Raw genomic sequence first — 21,638 nt, forward strand, 5'->3', positions numbered from 1 at the left:
AGAGGGAGCCCCAATAGAACTATCTACAGGGGGGGGGGGGGGGGGGGGTGTGTGTGTGTGTGTGTGTGTGTGTGTGTGTGTCACTATCTACAGGGGTGTGTCACTATCTACAGAGGGCACTGTGGTACTATCTACAAAGGGCAATTTTAAAATTCTTGTGTCTGCCAAATGCTGCCAACTGAGCCGCTGGGCAGCATTTAGCGACACTTAAACTGGATTGTTAAAATATACGTGTCGTAAACGTGCAAATTTCCGGTAAATTTAAACCGAACCATATTATTATAGTAATGTAGTATTATTATAGTAGTGTAGTATTGTTATAGTAGTTCAAATAACTAAAGCGTTTGATATCCCTACTCTAAATGGTATTTAGTTAGCAGCAGCAAGGGGGCTCGGAATTGAACGCTGCGCCAATTGTTTTTATAGACCTTCATATTAAAGGGGTTTTCCAGCCGATAAAAAGTGATGGCCTATCCTCAGGATAGGCCGTCAATAGCAGATGGGTCGGGGTCCAACTCCTGTGACCCCCGCCGATCAGCGGTTTTGAAGGGGTGCAGCGCTCGTAAGAGCGCTACTTCTCCTTCATTTCTTCTTGCTCACTGTGAATCGTCAACATACATTTAGTGGTGATTCACAGGTATTGCAACCTTTTCTCCCATCCACTTCAAAAGGAGAGGAGGCTGCAATACCTGTGAATCACCGCTAAATGCGTGTCGAACTTGAAGCTTCTGTCCTGGGGTGCTCGGGGAGTTCCTGGATTCTCCATAGTTCTTTGGAAATGATCTGCTGTATCATCAATTGCTAAACACGTCAACCCCTTGTATTACATATCTTCAGGAGTGCGTTCGTCCATAGGATTCACAATTGAATCAGCTGATGAATTACTTGTTTTCTTTCAAAATATTATTTGAGCATAATGGGGTATTTTCACGGTGGCGATTGTACCCCTGATTTTAGTGAGATCTCTTTTAAATGTATTTTATACTCTAGTCACATTCAGACAGCTATATATAAAAAAGAAAAAACATACACCATCAGGGTATACAGTCTGCTGGACAGTTTCAAGCAGTCCTGTGGAACACAATGTGAATTTAGCCTAAGGGCCTGTTCACATCAGCGTTCGCTTTCCATTGAGGGGTTCCTTCTGAGGTTTTCGTTGTGGAGCCCCACAACGGAAAGTCAAACGGAAACCACAGCTTCCGTTTGCATCAACATCGATATCAATGGTGATGGAAACACTGCTAATGGTTTCTGTTTGTCACCGTTCCGGCAGGTTTCCGTTTTTTCGAGGGAATCAATAGCGCAGTCTACTGAACCCCTCAACGGAAAGCCAACGCTGATGTTAATCGGCCCTTAGCTAGATAAACAACCAGTTGAGCTGAATAGCCACATCTTTAGTAGTCAACTTTACTTCATATGGACATATTGTGAAGGAATTACCTGTGCAGATCCAGCTCCACATAAGGAAGAATGAGCTTCTCCTTAATCAGATCCCAAATAACACGGGTCATCTCATCTCCCTGCATCTCCACCACGGAGCCACCTTGGATTTTCTTGGACATGCTGGACAGGGAAATAAAGACATGAGACATATTAATGATATAGAGGATGGGATTAATAGCACTATTTCAATGTTTGCAGAGGACACCAAGCTATGCAGTATTGTTCAGTCTATGGAAGACGTTCAAATCAGCTTGCAATTTACGAACACACTCAGGGTATGTGCACACGTAGTATTTTCAGGCGTATTTTGGGGCATTTACGCCTTAAAAAACGGAAGCAGAACGCCTACAGACATCTGCCCATTTATTTTAATGGGAAATACGGTGTTCTGTTCCGACGGGGGCGTTTTTTTTACGCCTCGTTTCCCAAAAATGGCACATAAAAAGACGCCTGCGAAAAAGTGCATGTCACTTCTTGGGATGTTTTTCATAGAATCTATAGAAAAACCAACTCCAAAAACGGCTGTAAAAAAAACGCTGCGAAAATTGCGAGTGGCCCAAAAAAATTTCTGAAAATCAGGATCTGTTTTCCCCTTGAAAACAGCTCTTTATTTTCAGGCGTTTCTGATTTTGTGTGCGCACATACCCTAATTGTTTGGGCGTCCACTTGGCAGATGAAGTTTAATGTAGATAAATGTAAAGTTATGCATCTGGGTACGAACAACCTGCATGCATCATATGTCCTAGGGGGAGCTACACTGGGGGAGTCACTTGTTGAGAAGGATCTGTGTGTTCTTGTAAATCATAAACTAAATAACAGCATGCAGTGTCAATCAGCTGCTTCAAAGGCCAGCAGGATATTGTCGTGTATTAAAAGAGGCATGGACTCGCGGGACAGGGATGTAATATTACCACTTTACAAAGCATTAGTGAGGCCTCATCTAGAATATGCAGTTCAGTTCTGGGCTCCAGTTCATAGAAAGGATGCCCTGGAGTTGGAAAAAATACAAAGAAGAGCAACAAAGCTAATAAGGAGCATGGAGAATCTAAGTTATGAGGAAAGATTAAAAGAACTAAACTTATTTAGCCTTGAAAACAGAGGACTCAGGGGGGACATGATTAATTTATATAAATATATGAATGGCACATACAAAAAATATGGTGAAATCCTGTTCCATGTAAAACCCCCTCAAAAAACAAGGGGGCACTCCCTCCGTCTGGAGAAAAAAAAAGGTTCAACCTGCAGAGACGACAAGCCTCCTTTACTGTGGGAACTGTGAATTTATGGAATGGTTACCGCAGGAGCTGGTCACAGCAGGGACAGTAGATGGCTTTAAAATAGGCTTAGATAATTTCCTAGAACGAAAAAATATTAGCTCCTACGTGTAGAAATTTTCCCCTTCCCTTGGTTGAACTTAAAGAGGCTCTGTCACCAGATTTTGCAACCCCTATCTGCTATTGCAGCAGATCGGCGCTGCAATGTAGATTACAGTAACGTTTTTATTTTTAAAAAACGAGCATTTTTGGCCAAGTTATGACCATTTTCGTATTTATGCAAATGAGGCTTGCAAAAGTACAACTGGGCGTGTTGAAAAGTAAAAGTACAACTGGGCGTGTATTATGTGCGTACATCGGGGCGTGTTTACTACTTTTACTAGCTGGGCGTTGTGTATAGAAGTGTCATCCACTTCTCTTCACAACGCCCAGCTTCTGGCAGTGCAGCACTGTGACGTCACTCACAGGTCCTGCATCGTGTCGGACGAGCGAGGACACATCGGCACCAGATGATTCTGCAGCAGCATCGGCGTTTGCAGGTAAGTCGATGTAGCTACTTACCTGCAAATGCTGATGCTGCTGCAGAATCAACTGTAGCCTCTGGTGCCGACACGATGCAGGACCTGTGAGTGACGACACAGCGTGATCTCTCGAGAACACGGCTGTGTCTGCACTGCCAGAAGCTGGGCGTTGTGAAGAGAAGTGGATGATACTTCTCATCAGAACGCCCAGCTAGTAAAAGTAGTAAACACGCCCCGATGTACGCACATAATACACGCCCAGTTGTACTTTTACTTTTCAACACGCCCAGTTGTACTTTTGCAAGCCTCATTTGTATAAATACGAAAATGGTCATAACTTGGCCAAAAATGCTCGTTTTTTAAAAATCAAAACGTTACTGTAATCTACATTGCAGCGCCTATCTGCTGCAATAGCAGATAGGGGTTGCAAAATCTGGTGACAGAGCCTCTTTAATGGACACGTGTCTTTTTTCAACCGTACAAACTATGTAACTATGTAAGACATCATCTGGCTATTTTATTATTTCACGGTGAGGATGTATTATAAGGTACAGTAGAGTCTACTACCAGGACTAAACTATTACGACAAGTGCTCTGCATTTCACTTTACAGCAAAACAGATAAATTGTAAAGATGGCCAAGGATAAAGAGGCTTTGCCAGTCTCATCACACCAGAGGGACAGCTGTTCTTTGTCCATGGGTAATATAAGAACATGGTAGAAAATCTCATTCTGATGGACATACAGTACACTCAAACCTTTCACATTTTGTTATGTTGAGGCCATGTGTTCAAATAAAAATCTAAAGTCTCCCCCCACATCATTCTGCACTCAATACCCCATAATGACAAAGTGAAGACAGAATTTTAGAAATTTTTGCAAATGTATTAAAAATAAAACCTCAAATTTCACATGGACATAAGTACTCAGACCCTTTACTATGACACTTGAAATTTAGCCTCCAATTTGTCTAGATCATCTTTGAAATATTTCTACACCTTGATTGGAGTCCACCTCTAGTAAATGCATCTGATTGGACAGGATTTGGAAAGACACAGCCCTGTCTATATAAGGTCTCACAGATGACAATGCATATCAGAGCAAAAACCAAGATGTGAGGAGGAAAAAAACTGCCTGTAGAGCGGAGAGAGGTCAGGGTTGGAAAGATGAACAGAGCAAAGTACAGAGATATTCTTAATGAAAACCTGATCCAGAGTGTCCTGGACCTCAGACTGGGCCGAAGGTTCACCTTCCAACAAGACAATGACCCTAAGCACACAGCCAAGACAACACAGGAGTGGCTTAGGGACAACTCTATGAATGTTCTTGAGTGGCCCAGCCAGAGCTTTGACTTGAACCCAATTAAACATTTCTGGAGAGACCTGAAAATGGCTGTCCACCGACGGTACCCATCCAACCTAACAACACTTGAGAGGATCTGCGGAGAATGGCAGAAAATACCCAAATACAGGTGTGCAAACCTTGGTATTATACCCAAGAAGACTGGAGGCGGTTATCGCTGCCAAAGGTCCTACAACTAAGTACTGAGTAAAGGGTCTGAAGACTTATGTCAATGCAAGATTTTATTTTTTTATTTTTAATAAGTTAGCAAAGATTACTAACATTCTGTTTTCATTATGGGGTATTGAATGCAGAACAATAGGGAAAAACTTGAATTTTTTTTTATTTTAGCAGAAGGCCTCAACATAACATGTGAAAAAAAATTGAAAGGGTCTGAAGACTTTCCGAATGCATTGTAATTACGGACCATACGTTGTCCTATCTAACAATGCATGGACCAGTACAATGGAAACCATCCTCCTTTTCCTCTAGATGCCACCAAACTAGAAAGATTCCCTGAAAATGAAAAAAAAAACAACAAAAAAAAAAAACTGACTGGGTGAATCCAGTTTGAATTGGCCACTTTTGGGGAGCAATGCCAGACCAGCAGAATTCCATTTTACAACACGCAATTGCGACCGGGCCCCGGAGCCAGGGGGGCCCGCGGCCCCCCGCACCACATCAATAAAAAGTTACTATAGTAACTCGGGCCGCGGGCCCCTGTTACTATAGTAACATACTTTACTTACCTTCCTGGTTCCGGATCGCAGCGGAGGTCCTGACGTTAAGCGCTGTGCGCAGCGCATGACATCACAGCGCTATGCGCCGCGCACAGCATCGAGACGACAGAACTCCCGCCGCGGCCGAAGAGGAAGGTAAGGTTAGCCCTGACTGGCGGGGTCCGACTCCTGAGACCCGCCAATCAGCTGTTTTGAAGGGGCCGCAGCACACGTACGAGAGCTGCTCCCCTTCATTCCTGTCACTTCATTCCGGTCACACTGTGAATCCGTGTCGGCGATTCACAGTGTGGGCGAGTAAGTGAAATGAAGGGGGAAGCGGCTCTCGTACGAGTGCTGCGGCCCCTTCAAAACAGCTGATTTGCGGGTCCCGAGACACACATCAGCTATTGATGGCCTATCCTGAGGATAGGCCATCAATGTTTAGGGACTGCACAACCCCTAAGCCTACGATGTAGCAGGCTTAGGGGGCCCATGAGACAGGATCACAGATTGTGTGATCCTGTCTGCTGGGTCCTGTATCTAAGCCAATCACATGGTAGGCTTAGATACATGGCCCATGCGTGATCCTGTCTGCTGGGCCCTGTATCTAAGCCAATCACATGGTAGGCTTAGATACATGGCCCATGCGTCATGCTGTCTGCTGGGCCCTGTATCTAAGCCAATCACATGGTAGGCTTAGATACATGGCCCATGCGTGATCCTGTCTGCTGGGCCCTGTATCTAAGCCTACCACACTGTAGGTTTAGATACAGGGCCCCAGCACACAGTAATCTTATACTGTATAAGATTACTGTCTGCTGGACCCTGTATCTAAGCCTACGTTGTGGTAGGCTTAGATACAGGGTCCCACAGACAGTATCACACATGGGCCCTGTATCTAAGCCTAACACACGTGTTACTAATCATGTTTTGTGTGTTTTCTTACAGGTTCGGTCGTTGGACTACGTCGGATTCCAGGACTACTTCGATGACGTCTTTTTTTTTTTATCAATAAAATGGTTAATGAGGGCTGTGGTTTTTTTTTTATTTCAATAAAATATTTTTTCTATGTCTTTGTGTTTTTTTTTAAACTATATTATTACCGCCTTAGTAATGGCCGCCGGCTGATTGACAGCATCCGTTGCTAAGGCAGGGCTTAGTGTTAGCCGATGCAGAGGCTAACACTAACCCCCTTTATTACCCCGGTACCCACCGCCACCAGGGGTGCTGGGAAGAGCCGGGTATGATCCAGTACCTCTGTAGTGATGGTCGGCCACTGGGGTGGCCGCAGGCTGGTATTATCAGGAGGGGAAAGGCCAAAAACAGTGGCCCTTCCCACCCTGGTAATGCTAGGCTGCTGCTTTATTGTATCTGGCTGGTTATGAAAAATGGGGGGGGAACGCCACGTCATTTAAAAAAAAAATAAAAAAAATTATTGGAAAGAACGATGTGGGGTCCCCCCCCCCCAATTTTCATAACCAGCCAGCTACAACACAGCATCAGCAGGCAGCATTACAAGGGTGGGAAGGGCCACTGTTTTTGGCCTTCCCCGGCCTAATACTACCAGCCTGCGGCCACCCCGGTGCCTGTCCGTCACTACAGATGGACGGGTACTGGTTCGTACCCGGCTCTTCCCAGTACCCCTGGTGGCGGTGGGTACCGGGGTAATAATGGGGGTTAGTATTAGCCTCTGCATCGGCTAACATTAAGCCCCGCCTTAGTAATGGAGGTTGTCAATCAGCCAGCGGCCATTACTAAGGTGGTGATAAAGTTTAAAAAGATACAAGCACATAGAAAAAATATTTTATTGAAATAAAAAAACACAACCCTCATTAACCATTTTATTGAGAATAAAAAAAACGCCGTCATTGAAGTCCTCGAATCCGAAGTCCAACAACCGAACCTGTAAAAAAACACAAACACACAAAAATAATCAGTAACACATAAAGAAGCAAAATTATTATTCTAAGGGTATGTGCACACACACTAATTACGTCCGTAATTGACGGACGCATTTCGGCCGCAAGTCCCGGACCGAACACAGTGCAGGGAGCCGGGCTCCTAGCATCATACTTATGTACGACGCTAGGAGTCCCTGCCTCGCTGCAGGACAACTGTCCCGTACTGAAAACATGATTACAGTACGGGACAGTTGTCCTGCAGCGAGGCAGGGACTCCTAGCGTCGTACATAAGTATGATGCTAGGAGCCCGGCTCCCTGCACTGTGTTCGGTCCGGTACTTGCGGACGAAATACGTCCGTCAATTACGGACGTAATTAGTGTGTGTGCACATACCCTTACATATCCTGGAGATGCAATATCAGCCAGCTGGGCCCTGTATCTAATCCTATCATGTGTGATACTGTCTGCTGGGCCACTGTATCTAATCCTATCATGTGTGATACTGTCTGCTGAGCCACTGTATCTAATCCTATCCATAGTTTATAGGGTCGTAGTGCTATAGATATGCTATGCTGTCTCATATACACACTTTTTTTTGGGCGGACACATATGTATTGGGGCCATTTCCCTGACATTTTAAGCCCTGAGGGTATGTTCACACGGCAGCGTCCGTTACGGCTGAAATTACGGTGCTGTTTTCAGGAGAAAACGGCACCGTAATTTCAGCCGTAATGGCATGTGCAGGCGTTTTTCGCTGCGTCCATTACGGACATAATTGGAGCGGTTTTTCTATGGAGTCCATGGAAAACGGCTCCAATTACGTCTGAAGAAGTGACAGGCACTTCTTTGACACGGGCGTCATTTTACGCACCGCCTTTTGACAGCGGCGCGTAAAAAAAAATGACAGTCGGCACAGAACATCGTAAAGCCCATTCAAATGAATGGGCAGATGTTTGCCAACGCTTTTGAGACGCATTTTCGGACGTAATTCAATGCTAAAACGCCCGAATTACGTCCGTAAATAGGGTGTGTGAACCCAGCCTTAGTGACGCCCCCGGCTGCTAGTGCTGCAAGGTTGGGTCACTTAGAAGACCCAGCGATGCAGCTGAAAGCGGCAGACCGTCGGCCATGAGAAGTTTATTGGGGGGGAGGGGGGGGCCCAGTAAGAATTTTTGCATCGGGGCCCATGAGCCTTTAGCTATGGCCCTGTTTGTTACACATCTCAGTAGATTATCAATGTCCATTTTATTTGCGGAATACTTGCTTTACCTATACTCAAACAGCAGCCGTTTGCTTAATAGTTGTTCCTTACGCACTGATAAACGGGCCCTTTATGACCAGACACTTTACCCTTTGAGTTAACAAAAAAAAAAAAAAAGAAGGTTCCTGTGACATTTTGAAGCCAGTCCCACGAGACTTTTTTTTTAACCTACACGTTCACCATTACACAAGAGCCATGATTGTGCAGTATTCGGGGGTAACACTTGTGCGCACAAGATAAGGAGTCATTCCCCTCTGTATGCAAAGCCTAATCGAGAGACACATTTTTGTACTTGCCCATATAGAGGGGGTTCACCGGTACTGGGTAAATAAAGTGGATTGAATAGGACACAACGATAAACACCATTTACACGACAATAATCCTTACAATCGCTTAGAAATGTTTCAGTTGTGACAATAATTTATACTTGAAATTAATGCAGATATGGATCGCAACGGTCAGCATCCTTTAACATCTGTTACGGTATGTTGACACGGCTTATTTTCGGGCCGTAAACGGTCAAAAGATGACCGAAGAAGTGGAAGCAGAACTCCTCCAAACATCTGCCCATTGATTTCAATGGGAAAGCCGGCGTTCTGTTCTGACGGGGCTTTATTTTATGCGGCCGTTTTGAAAAACTGCCGCGTAAAAAACCGCCTGTGAAAAAGAAGTGCATGTCACTTCTTGAGTCATTTTTGGAGCAGTTTTTCATTGACTCAATAGAAAAACAACTCCAAAAACGGCCGTAAAAAACGCCACGAGAAACACGAGTTGCTTAAAAAAAAATAAAAAAAACATCTGAAAATCAGGAACTGTTTCCCCTTGAATACCGCTCTGTATTTCCAGACATTTTTTGCTAGGCATGTGAACATAGCCTTACACTTTGAGCGTAGTCTAGTGTCATGCTTCTCTCAGTGCAGTGTTTTCGTTAGTCAACACCAGGAGGGAATCCTATGGAAAAGAAAACTGTACACTTGTCTTTTTTTAAACACATCCAGTTTAGTATGTGCATGAACAAACCCAAACGTTGTCAAATACTTTAAGTATATGTTCACACGGGCTATTTCCGGCCGTTTTTCGGGCCGTAAACGGCTCGAAAATATAAAGAAAAAGAATCGGAAGCATAACACCTCAAAACATCTGTCCATTGATTTCAATGGGAAATACGGCGTTCTGTTCCGACGGGGCGTTTTTCTCAAAACGGCCGCGTAAAACAAAAAACGCCCATGAAAAAGAAGCGCAAGTCACTCCTTGAGCCATTTTTCATTGACGCTATAGAAAAACAGCTCCAAAAACATCCATAAAAACGCCGCAAAAAAACTGCTGAAAATCAGGAGCGGTTTTCCCTTGAAAACAGCTCTGTATTTTCAGGCGTTTTTAATTTTGTTTGTGCACGTACCCGAACAGCGAATATCTCCTCACTCCACTAAGCAGACATTCTAAGCTAGGAGCACAGCTACTTCTCTGGTGTAACGTCTCTAGGGCCAATAGGATCGTAAGGCCTTAAATCAATTTCACCATAGACATTAAATTATCTGTGGATCTCACCTATAAAAATCTTGTGACTACAGTTAAAGTCGCCATACACTGTAGACCAACGACGGCTAAACCCGACAATTTCTGTGAGACCGGCCAACCAACTAATATGCATTAGATGTTTGGCAGAAGGGAGAAGGGGGAAGGAGAATTGGGCAAGTGTATGGGGAGGTCGGGAGGAATAGCTGGCAGCTATTGAAGGTGTATGGCCACCCTTTGCTTTATTCCCTGAGTTCTTATCTTAGGGACAACGGTTACAGAGGCTACAGTTTTTACATACATGTAAGTACATAGTCCAGGAGGGCAGATCAGTTCAGTACAGCAAAGATATGAAAGGAATAGAATATACTTTATACAAAGCAATGAGCAGCCCCGCTATGTACCTATAAACTAAGAACTAGAGCCCACAGATTAAGGCCCCCTGCACACGATAGTGCCCGTAATCACGATTCGTGATTACGGGCACGGCCAGACGCATTTGCGGGCCGCAATCCCATATAAAAGTATGGGAGCATGATCCGTGAAAATAAAAATAGGACACGTCCTAACTTTTGCGGAGATTTTCTACGGACACCTTCCTGTAAAGATACGGGAAGGTGTCTGTAGGCAATAGAAACGAATGGGTCTGTAATTACAGATGAATTCTACGGTCGGGTGCATGGGGCCTTACAGCGGAAAGGAACCTGTAGGGACTGGTGTAGTGCCACGTTCATTAGCTGTAGGGCAGAGGTCCCCAACCAATCCAAAAATATTGTTAAACACTTTGCTAAACTTATCTAAATCAAATGAACGTTACGAAGAAGTTAATAAAGAAACTTCTTAGTATGAAAAAAAGTGTCATTGGTACTTGGAAATTATTCCTCGTGCCAATAATAATAGTCAAGTGTACTTTACTGAACCCGATGCCAAATAACCCTGAGAAGTACCACTGACAACGCGCAGCTACGAATGACGGCGATTGTGTGCTCCTTCTACGTTTCCTCCACAAGGATCGGACAAGATGTTAAAGCAAATTTGTCAATCCTGCTTCTTGAACCTGGTCTACTATTCATGTATGACCAATTGTCTTAGGTTCAATGAACATAATGCATATTACGTGCGGTTTTGCGTTACGTATTTGCCTGCGGCAAATGCACAGCGTAGTACAGTAGCAGCATAGTCAATCAGATTCGAATACGAAACATATGCATGGATTTTGTATGTTCTCCCAGTGTTTGAGTGGGTTTCTTCCGGGAATTTAGATTGTGAACCCCACTGGGAGAATGGGAATGTCATTAAAGAGCTGTAGAATATGTTGGCGCTATATAAGCAACAGAAATAAATAATAAGTAAGCCACTAGTTGAGGAGAGTTGCTATAAGGATTATTTGCGCGAGGCTTGTCAAGTTATATAAAGGTGCGTGCCTTCAAGCCATTATCCATGAGAAAGCGCATTAAAAAGGAAGGATTGTTTATACAAGTAGTAACGCAGAACAACCGGTGATCACTTCATGATCCAAGACAGGTCTATGGTCGATAACGAAGGTAACATATTGTAATGTTGTCATACCGTATACAATCTTACATAAGATCAAGAGGGCATATTAAGAAATACTGGCATCCGGCCAAGCAGTACGCCAGGGTGTCATGTGCGCCATTTTCAACAACTACTGAACTACACTAAATTGTACCTGGAGTAGCTCGCCGCCACTTTTCTGCAATACATTTTAGTATTTACCTTGAAAGGAAAAAAAAAAAAATGTTGGGTATACGTCTAGAAATTGTGGAGATTTTTAGCAAATCAGAGCGAATATACTTCGAATGGTCTGACAGTCACATTGTGAACGCCCCTCAGGGCATCCTAGGTGGCAGGATCGGTATGTGTATTTTACAGGGTGATCACACTGCAGTCACCTTACATTGTACCATTTAGGCCCAGTTCACACGGCATGTACTTGAAAAACTTGTCAATAAAACACATGATTTAATTTCTTCATTGACATCAATGGGAAAGCGCGCCGTTAGTGTATACGACGCGTTTTTTGACATGTGCGTTTAAAAAAACAAAAACATGTTGCATAAAAAAAAAGCAGCGTCAGGTTGATTCTTTGGCACGTAGAACGTGGCCAATTCGCATAGTCACTGGGAGTCCCAAGTACAAGCCAAGAAAACACGCCGAAATTGCTCACAAAACGCATTAAAAAAAACGCCTGTAGTTTAAAAAGCGTCTGACACGTTTACATAACTTTTTTTTTTTAGCGCGGTGTGAACAAGGGCTTAGGCTGTGTGCTCATCAGCGTTGGGCTTCCCTTCAACCTTTCCGTCAGGGGAACCGATGAAAGGAAACCATAGCGTCTGACGCCTGTACCTGGACGTCAGGTACAGGCGTTTGCTCTGACACCTGGAGGCCAGAGGTGATATCTGCCACTGCAAGCGTGCTTTCACTTGAAAGCTTTTTTCAAATGGACAGCTATAACTATTCTATCACCGCGCCCATGGAATCTGGGTAAAGCGGTGCTCTTTGACCCATCTCCCCTGAGGAATCGTCTGGTCAAGAGGAAACGCATTGGGTGGAAGGATCATTTCCAGCATCTAAGCGGGTAGGGGGGTATTGGCCCCTATTTTCCATACAATTCCTATTGTCATTCATGCAAGGCAGACATAACAACATATGTCGGTGGAACCTTCTTATAAAGAAAAATAATAGATTTATAAGGATATGTTCACACGCAAACACGTCTGAAATTACGGAGCTGTTTTCAGGCGAAAACAGCTCCTGAATTTCAAAACGGCTCCAAAAACGTCCCAAGAAGTGTCCTGCACTTCTTTGACGCGGGCGTATTTTTACGCGCCGTCTTTTGACAGCGACGCGTAAAATTACACCTCGTCTGAACAGATGTTTGCAGGCGTTTGGAGCCATCTTTTCAGGCATAATTCGAAGCGTAAAACGCCTCCATTACGTCTGAAAAGAGGTCGTGTGCACATACCCGAACACTCAGGAGGTGGACAATTTGCGGTCTTTGGTTGAACACCATAAGAAAGATATGAAAAATGCATGAGCTTGTGGCATATAAAATCACCAAATGTATATGTTGTCCTCTTCAAAAATAGTTTTTAACAAAAATATGGTCAAGTTTATATATACTCCGGATCTACTTTATTTTTTCTTCTATAAATATTACGGAGAACTTTAAAAAAAAATTTAGTCCAGGTGGTGGACTCCAGATAATACCATCAAAATTCTATGAAAATATATTGAAAAGCTCATAACGTATTCAGTTAATGAAGGTCTATGACGAATGCCATACATCACCCATAGGCTACCATGTTAAAAAAAAAAAGGAAACTTTAGTTTTGTTTTTTTTACTGTAGTCTGCGGGATGGAATTAGAGTAGCATACCACACTATGCCAGACACATGTACGGCCAGACAGAGGCAAAAGAACACTATTTTGGCCTCCATCTGGCAACAGAGTCCTATAGACATGTTTAGCGTCTACTTCCGAAGATTCCGACATACACGCTAAACAAACAAACAAAAAAAACATGTGAACAGCCCAAAAAAATTGCAGGGACAACCTGGCAGTTATGCAGCGTGGGCCAAAACCCCCAAACGAGTGCAGCAAGCTAGTGAATACGGCGCGCACACACACACACACACACACACACACACACACACACAGACTACACAGGGATATCCCAATGTGTCCAATAAACCTATTGCATACAATGCACATTTCCAATACTGCGGCCGCAGGGTACATTTAACAGCCGTTTACTAACGTCTCCAGTTACAATTTTACAACCGTTGCTTTGGAAACCGACTACAGACAATCTGACCACAACAGTCACTCTTCTAACCTCCTAGGCCATGTTCACACTACACAATTTGCACCGAGGAGACCTCACTGCATGGACTGAATTTTCTAAATCCCATTTCCGTGCAGCAGAATAAATCCATGCAGACCCTAGGAAGCGCTCTGGATTGTCAATACCACAACTTGCTCTACCCCTTATGGATTTTGGTCGGATATTTTGCAGATTTTGCCCGTTATTTAAACAAATGGGGAAATCCTCATTCAATTTTAAGTGCAGATATCTGACGGAAAGGTTTAGGTAGGGCACCTTACATGTATAGATTATCCCTTATAATGATAGCACCATGCCATAGATCGAGCACCTCTTCCTGTAATGTGCCCTCTGGCATACACAGCGGAGCTGCAGAATTAACCCTGAAGTCCCCAACTCCTGGAAACATTGAATGACTTAGCAGATTCTGCTTCAAGAGGACATTGGATGGAGGTAACAGCCCTTTGACTCCATTGCCACTCCCAGGACAGGCTGGAGTCACACCGATGAGCATAGCAGCCGAGTGTATAATCACCAGCACATAATACATTATATGCAGCGCCCTACTCTGCGCAGGGAACATTCCTGCATTGTGACAACGATCACTGAGGTCAATGACGCACCCCCAAAAATACTTCTCTCCTATGAATGGCTCCCAGTGTCAAAGAAGTGCATTCCATTCTGCATGACCTAGAAAGTGCATTGTGCCTAAAGCTGCACATAAGCCCTTACCCTGATGATGGCGCTACATACATACACGTATCAGACCTCATACACACTAGGCTACTTACCTGGCGGTTGGAGGTTGCACAATGAGTCAGAGCACCGGTCACTGCACAGTTGTAAGCGGCACTAACCGCAACACAAGGCAAACCGCTTCCCAGATTTCGCCATTGACCACGCCTTTTTCACCAGCTGATACACCTGCAACCAATAGTTGTTATTCTCAGAAAGACAGCTGGCCAATCACAGCTCCACACGAAACATGGCACAAGAGATAGGGGCGGAAATCCGAGAAAAGAGGGCGTGACTTGCTTGTGTGCTGATTGTCCGTCTGAGTTGTTTTGAAGGATTGGGCGTGTCTACGACCAGGGCGTGTCCTATAATAGGCTGATAACTAGGGGAAAGTTGACAGTGTGACATCTTAAAGGCGTCGCGACGGTTTTCTATCCACTACAGGAGTGTAGGTAGATTTATCAAAACGAGTTTGAGGGATTGGTGGAGCTGTTGCCCTTACCAACCACTAAGGTTCGTTGCTTTACTTTTCCACAGAGACCTGGAAAATGAGAGGTGAAATCTGATTGGTTGCCATGAGAAACTCCATTTCACTAGTTTTCCTATTCTATGCGGAATTTAGGCTGGATTCCCATGGGTCGGATACGCTGTGTATAAATCACGCAGCGTGACTGACCTGGAACCCACCGTACATTCCATCTGAAAGATCGCACCACACCGTGGTGCAGGTTTTTTTTAATGTAATTTCCGCTGTGGAGAAAAACCGTTCATACTTACCCTATCGGTCTTCTCTGCGCGTATTCCGGCCTCCTACATTGACGTTGCAGGCCATGTGACACTGCAGCCTGTGATTGGCTGCAGTGGTCACATGGGATGAAACGTCATCCCAAGGGGCCATACTGCAGGAAGAAGGGTGGTCTGAGTAAGTATGATATTTTTGTTTTGCTTTCCGGCGTTGCGAATTTTGCAGCACAATCACTGTGAATAGCGCGCAAAAGTCACAACACTTCGCTTTCTGTTGCGAGATTTGCATCCCCATTGAATTCAACAGGGAAAACCCGAACCGGAAAATCAACTAAAACGCAGCATAAAATGACATCCTGCGGAACTAAATTCCGCAACGCAGGTCAATTTATTAACGTTTACGCTGCGGTTTTTCCTGCAGCGTGGGCATGAGATTTTCTAAATCTTATCCACTTTGCTGCGCAGAATTCTGTTGCGGAAATTCTGCAGCGTTTACGCTACGTGGGAACCCATCCTTAGGGAACCTGTTCGCCAGCATTTCACCTATTGAACCCTACTCGCCCCTCGCTGGCCACTGCTGTCAAAAGTTCATTGCCGTTATCCCCTCTCCCAAACATTTTGCGCCTTTTATTTTAATAATCCGGCAGTCTTGTTCGTTCCTCTGCTTATGCCCGCTCACCGACTAAACTGGCCCACCCTGAACGCTGAAATCTCGCCTGAGCACGCATGCACCTGTAATATGGTCCAACACACTTCCCCGCTTCATCCGGGCCTCAAATCTAGTTATTGCGCATGCACCGCTGCATAAAAAACTTACCGAAAAAACGCTTAAATTCAATGAAGAAGTAAAACCCGCAACAAATAGCAGATGTTGCGATTTTTTGCGGCTGAAAAGCTCTGATTCCGCCGCAACAATCGCATCTCAGAAAAAAAAAAAGATTACACTTACCCAGATCTCTGTGCTTCTGCGTCAAGCCCGGCCTCCAGGGATGACATTTCATCCCATGTAACTGCTGCAGCCAACCACAGGCTACAGCGGTCACATGGGATGAAACGTCATTCCAGGAGGCCGGGCTGCAGGACGTCAGAGGGACGCATCGCTATGACAACGGGTAAGTTGAGCTTTTTATTTTTTACCTGCTATTTTCCGCAGCAGACATTCCGGCAGAAAAACTGCACCACAATTTGGTGCGGTTTTTCTACCAGAATTCCCTGTGGCGTGCAGGGCGAAAATTCCTTTTTTGAGCTTTTGCGCAGCGTATCCGCCCTGTGTAACCTTCTTTCACATAGTTTTTGTTCAATAAAACGCAGGTGGAAAAAAACAAAACATAGTTTTTAGTAAAATGATACATGTGTTTTTTAACCCCTTCCCGCCGCAGCCATTTTTCAGATTTTCATTTTTTCCTCCCCACCTTCCAAAAGCCATAACCTCTTTATTTTTCCATTGATATAGTCCTATGAGGGCTTGATTTTTGCGGGACGAGTTGTAGTTTTTCGTAGCACCATTTATTGTGCCATATAATGTACTAGGAAACGGGAAAAAATTATTTGTGGGGTAGAAAATGAAAAAAACAGCGATTCCTCCATGGTTTTTTGCGCTTCGTTTTTATGGAATTCACTGTGCAATTAAAACAACATGTTAACTTTATTCTGTGGATCAATAAGATTACGGAGATATCAAATATATATCGTTTTTTCTATATTTTATAACTTTTACAAGTAAAAAATAAAATTTATTTTGTGTCGCCAAATTCTGAGAGTGGTATGAGGGCTTATTATTTGCAGGATAAGCTGTAGTTTTTAATGATACCATTTTGGGGTACATGCGACGTATTGATCAATTTTTAATTCATTTTTTGTGGGAGATTAGGTGACCAAAAAATAGCGATTCTATTTTTTTATTTTTTTTACGGCGTTCACTGTGCAGGTTAAATAATGACATATTGTAATAGTTCAGACTTTTACGGACGCGGCGATACCAATTGTGTGTATTTATTTTATTTTTTTACTATGCTCTAGGAGGAAAATGTTTTTTTTTTAACTTTGAATTTAAATTTAATTTTTTTCATAAAAAAACACTTTATTTTACTAATTTGTACTTTTTTTATTAGTCCGCCTAGGGGACTTCAACCAGCGATCTAATGTATTGCAGTATATCGTGATTCTGACAGGCTTCCATTAAGCCCTGCCGGAGGCAGAGCTTAATAGAGCACAAAGATGGCGGACCTGGGGTCCTTCATTAGCACCCTGCGATTGCATTGCGGAGGGCGCAATGAGCTGTTAGAGCGGGTCGCCACCCTCTTTCTAACAATTTAAATGCCGCGGTCGCTATTGACCGCGGCATTTAAGGGGTTAAAGTGCGCGATCCCGCTTCTCGCTCTGAGGTGTCGGCTGTAATATACAGCTGACAACCGCATTGTCCGGAGCGGGTTTTTTCTGTGAGCCCGTTCCATACTTCCCCTACCCGACTTTGGCCTATGGATACGTCAAATGTTGGGAAGGGGTTAAGGCTTTTTTGTGGCGTTTTTTTTGCTTAGGCCTTATTCACACGAACGTGTTTTACGTCCGTGCTACGCGCGTGGAAATCACGCGCGTCGCACGGACCTATGTTAGTGAATGGGGCCATTCAGACTGCCAGTGAATTTCACGCAGCGTATGTGCGCTGCGTGAAACTCACGACATGTCCTATACTTGCCCGTGTTTCGCACAGCACGCACCCATTGAAGTCAATGGGTGCGTGCAAATCGCGCACGGCACACGAAAGCACTTCCAGGTGCCGCACATGACGCGCGCTACAGTAGGAAAATAAATTAATGAAAACAGAAAAGCACCACCTGCTTTTCTATTTGTAAACCTAAAAACAGAGTGTCATAATGATGCCGGCTGCGAAAAAGGGGAAAGAGGGAGAAAAGAAGGAGAAAAGGAGAAGGGAGAAAGAGGGGGAAGGAAAGGAAAGAAAGAAAGGAAAAAAAGGGAGAAGGGGGAAAGGAGGGAAAGGGAGAAAGAAAAGAAGAAGAAGGGGGGGAGGAAGGAGAGAAAGGGGGGGGGGAGAAGGGGGGGGGAAAGAAGGAAAGGAGGGGAGGGGGAAGGGAAAAAGAGGAGGAAAGAAAGGAAAAGGGAAAAGGGGAAGGGGAAAAGAGGAAAGGGAAAAAAAGAAAGAAAAGGGGGGAAAGAAGGAAAAAAGAGAAAAAGAAGGAGGGGAGAGAAAGGAGAAAAAGAAAAGAAATAGAAAAGAAAAAAGGGAGGAAAGGGAAAAAAGAAAAAAAAGAAGGGGAGAAAGAAATTCCTTTTTAACTCCCAGCTAATATCTGGCTGCCACGTTTTTCATCAAAATACAGCGTGTGAAGCCTCCGGCCCTGTTCACACTGAGTTTTTTGACGAGTTTTTTCTTGCGGAAAACCGCGTCGTGGTAAAAAGAAGCGACATGACCCATCTTGAGGCGGTTTCCGCCTCCAAGACCCCATTTCAATCAGTCAGAAAGGGTAAAAAAAACACCTCGACGAGTGTTTTGACGAGTTTTTGTCAAACCACTGTGCAATAAACGTCTGGAGCAGTTTTTGCAGGAGGAATTTTCCTCCTGCAAAAAACTCTGTGTGAACACATAAGACCCTATTCACACTGAGGTTTTTTTGCAGGCACAAAAATCTGCTTCAAAATTCCTTAGGCTATGTTCACACGGGGTCTTTTGCCGAGTTTTTTGACGCGGAAACCGCGTCGCAAAACTCGGCAGAAACGGCCCGAGAACGCCTCCCATTGATTTCAATGGGAGGCGTCGGCGTCTTTTTCCCGCGAGCAGTAAAACTGCCTCGCGGGAAAAAGAAGCGACATGCCCTATCTTCGGGCGCTTCCGCGTCCGACCTCCCATTGACTTCAATGGGAGGCAGGAGAAAGCGTGTTTTATGCCCGCGGCGCTCAATGGCCGCGGGCGAAAAACGGCGCGATAATTGCTATTCACACGGAGTATTTTGGGGGAGGAATATCTGCCTCAAAATTCCGTTTGGAGCTTTGAGGCAGATATTCCTCCCCCAAAATACTCCGTGTGAACATAGCCTTACAGAATTTTGAGGCAGACTTTTACTTGCCTGCAAATTATTGCTGAGATTTTCACAGCGTTTTCCGCTTGCGGCCATTGAGCATCGCGGTCAAAAAACGCAGCGAAAAACGCTTTCTCTGCCTCCCATTGACTTCAATGGGAGGTCAGAGGCGGAATCGCGGCAAGAAAGAGTATGTCACTTTTTTTTACCGTGGCTAAAAACTGCTGCAGAAAAAAACCGCCTCCAAATGGAAATCAATCAATGGAGGCGGTTTCTGGCGGTTTTTACCGCTGATTACGGCGCAGTTTGCGTGTCAAAATCACTGTAAAAAAAAACTCTGTGTGAACAGGGCCTAAAGAAGACTGACAGGGAAGCCACGTAGAATTTGTATGCCAACTAGGGTGAGGCAAGCACTTCCAAAACCAAGACTAACTAAATACATGCCCTCCGTGCCATGTAGTACTACCATCCTTGTTAGATTAGATACACACGAACGTGACAGATTTACATGCGTAAAAAACACGTGTGAATCTGTCCGTGTGTGATGCGTTATTGCATCCGTGTGCTTTGCATGTGGCATGTGTTTTTCACGCACTTGCAAAGCACTTGCAAAATCACGCACAGCACTTGGATGTGCATTCGTGTGCAGTGCGTGGTTTTCACACACCCATTGACTTCAATGGGCGCGTAGGTGCGTGAAAACGCACCAATATAGGTCTTGCAGTCACTTTCACTCAGCGGACTCCCCCTGCGTGAAAACTCACACATGTCTCCATTGAAATCAATGAGTGCGTGTGCTGTGAGTGATTTCCACGCGCAGCACACGGACGAGTTTTACGCTCGTCTGAATGAGCCCTTAGTGCATTCTAACAATCCTATTAGGGTATGTTCACACGGCCAAATTTCAGACGTATACGAGGCGTATTATGCCTCGTTTTACGTCTGAAAATAGGGCTGCAATACGTCGGCAAACATCTGCCCATTCATTTGAATGGGTTTGCCGACGTACTGTGCAGACGACCTGTAATTTACGCGTCGTTGTTTGACAGCTGTCAAACGACGACGCGTAAATTTACTGCCTCGGCAAAGAAGTGCAGGACACTTCTTTGCCACGTAATTTGAGCCGTTCTTCATTGAAATCAATGAAGCACGGCTCAAGGTTTACGAGCGTCTCAGACGCCTCGTAAATTACGAGGAGGAGCTTTTACGTGTGAAACGAAGCAGCTGTTAACAGTCTGTCTTTTCACACGTAACTGCCTCTCAGCGTGTGAACATACCCTTAGTGTACTCACAAGTTATATCAGGGAGTCAGTATAAGGGTATGTTCACACGGCCAAATTTCAGACGTATACGAGGTGTATTATGCCTCGTTTTACGTCTGAAAATACGGCTCCAATACGTCGGCAAACATCTGCCCATTCATTTGAATGGGTTTGCCGACGTACTGTGCAGACGACCTGTTATTTACGCGTCGTCGTTTGACAGCTGTCAAACGACGACTCGTAAAAATACAGCCTCGTCAAAAGAAGTGCAGGACACTTCTTTCAGACGTTTTTGGAGCTGTTTTCTCATAGACTCCAATGAAAACAGCTCAAAAAACGGACGTAAAAAACGCCGCGAAAACGGCGCGAAAAACGCCGCGAAAAATGCGAGTTGGTAAAAAAACGTCTGAAAAGCAGGGTCTGTTTTCCCTTGAAAACAGCTCTGGATTTTCAGACGTTTTGGTTGACTACGTGTGAACATACCCTAAATAGTATCAGGCTGGGTTCACACGACCTATTTTCAGGCATAAACGAGGCGTATTATGCCTCGAATTACGCCTGAAAATAGGGCTACAATACGTCGGCAAACATCTGCCCATTCATTTGAATTGGTTTGCCGACGTACTGTGCCGACGACCTGTCATTTACGCGTCGTCGTTTGACAGCTGTCAAACGACGACCCGTAAATTGACTGCCTCGGCAAAGACGTGCAGGACACTTCTTTGAAACTTAATTTGAGCCGTTCTTCATTGAATTCAATGAAGAACAGCTCAAATGTTCGGCCGTCAAAGACGCCTCACATATTACGAGGAGCATTTACGTCTGAAGCGACGCAGCTGTTTTCTCCTGAAAGCAGTCTGTAATTTCAGACGTAAAAGACACTTATCGTGTGCACATACCCTCAGGCTGGGTTCACGCAACCTATTTTCAGAGGTAATGGACGCGTTTTACACCTCGAATTAGGTTTGAAAAAACGGCTCCAATACGTCGGCAAACATCTGCCCATTACTTTCAATGGGTCTTAAGATGTACTGTGCCGAC

General features: G+C 44.5%; 2 protein-coding genes across 2 annotated transcripts in view; one reads left to right on the plus strand and one right to left on the minus strand.

Annotated features, from left to right (window-relative positions):
* Positions 1-14,734, minus strand: part of IDH1 (isocitrate dehydrogenase (NADP(+)) 1) — a 31,957-nt gene extending 17,223 nt beyond the window's left edge. Inside the window, exons 1-2 of the mRNA XM_075829902.1 lie at positions 14,614-14,734; positions 1,441-1,563 (exon numbers count right to left, since the gene is read on the minus strand). Coding sequence (XP_075686017.1) covers positions 1,441-1,562 — 122 coding nt within the window. The 5' untranslated portion in view covers position 1,563; positions 14,614-14,734. The remainder of the gene's footprint in view (positions 1-1,440; positions 1,564-14,613) is intronic.
* Positions 14,735-14,916: 182 nt separating this feature from the next.
* PIKFYVE (phosphoinositide kinase, FYVE-type zinc finger containing) overlaps positions 14,917-21,638 on the plus strand; it is a 256,730-nt gene continuing 250,008 nt past the window's right edge. The window contains 1 exon segment of the mRNA XM_075829901.1: positions 14,917-15,005. The gene's annotated coding sequence lies outside the window, so the exon portion shown is untranslated.

This window comes from Rhinoderma darwinii, chromosome 6 (genome assembly GCF_050947455.1).
Source record: "Rhinoderma darwinii isolate aRhiDar2 chromosome 6, aRhiDar2.hap1, whole genome shotgun sequence".
In the NCBI taxonomy this organism is placed as follows: Eukaryota; Metazoa; Chordata; class Amphibia; order Anura; family Rhinodermatidae; genus Rhinoderma; species Rhinoderma darwinii.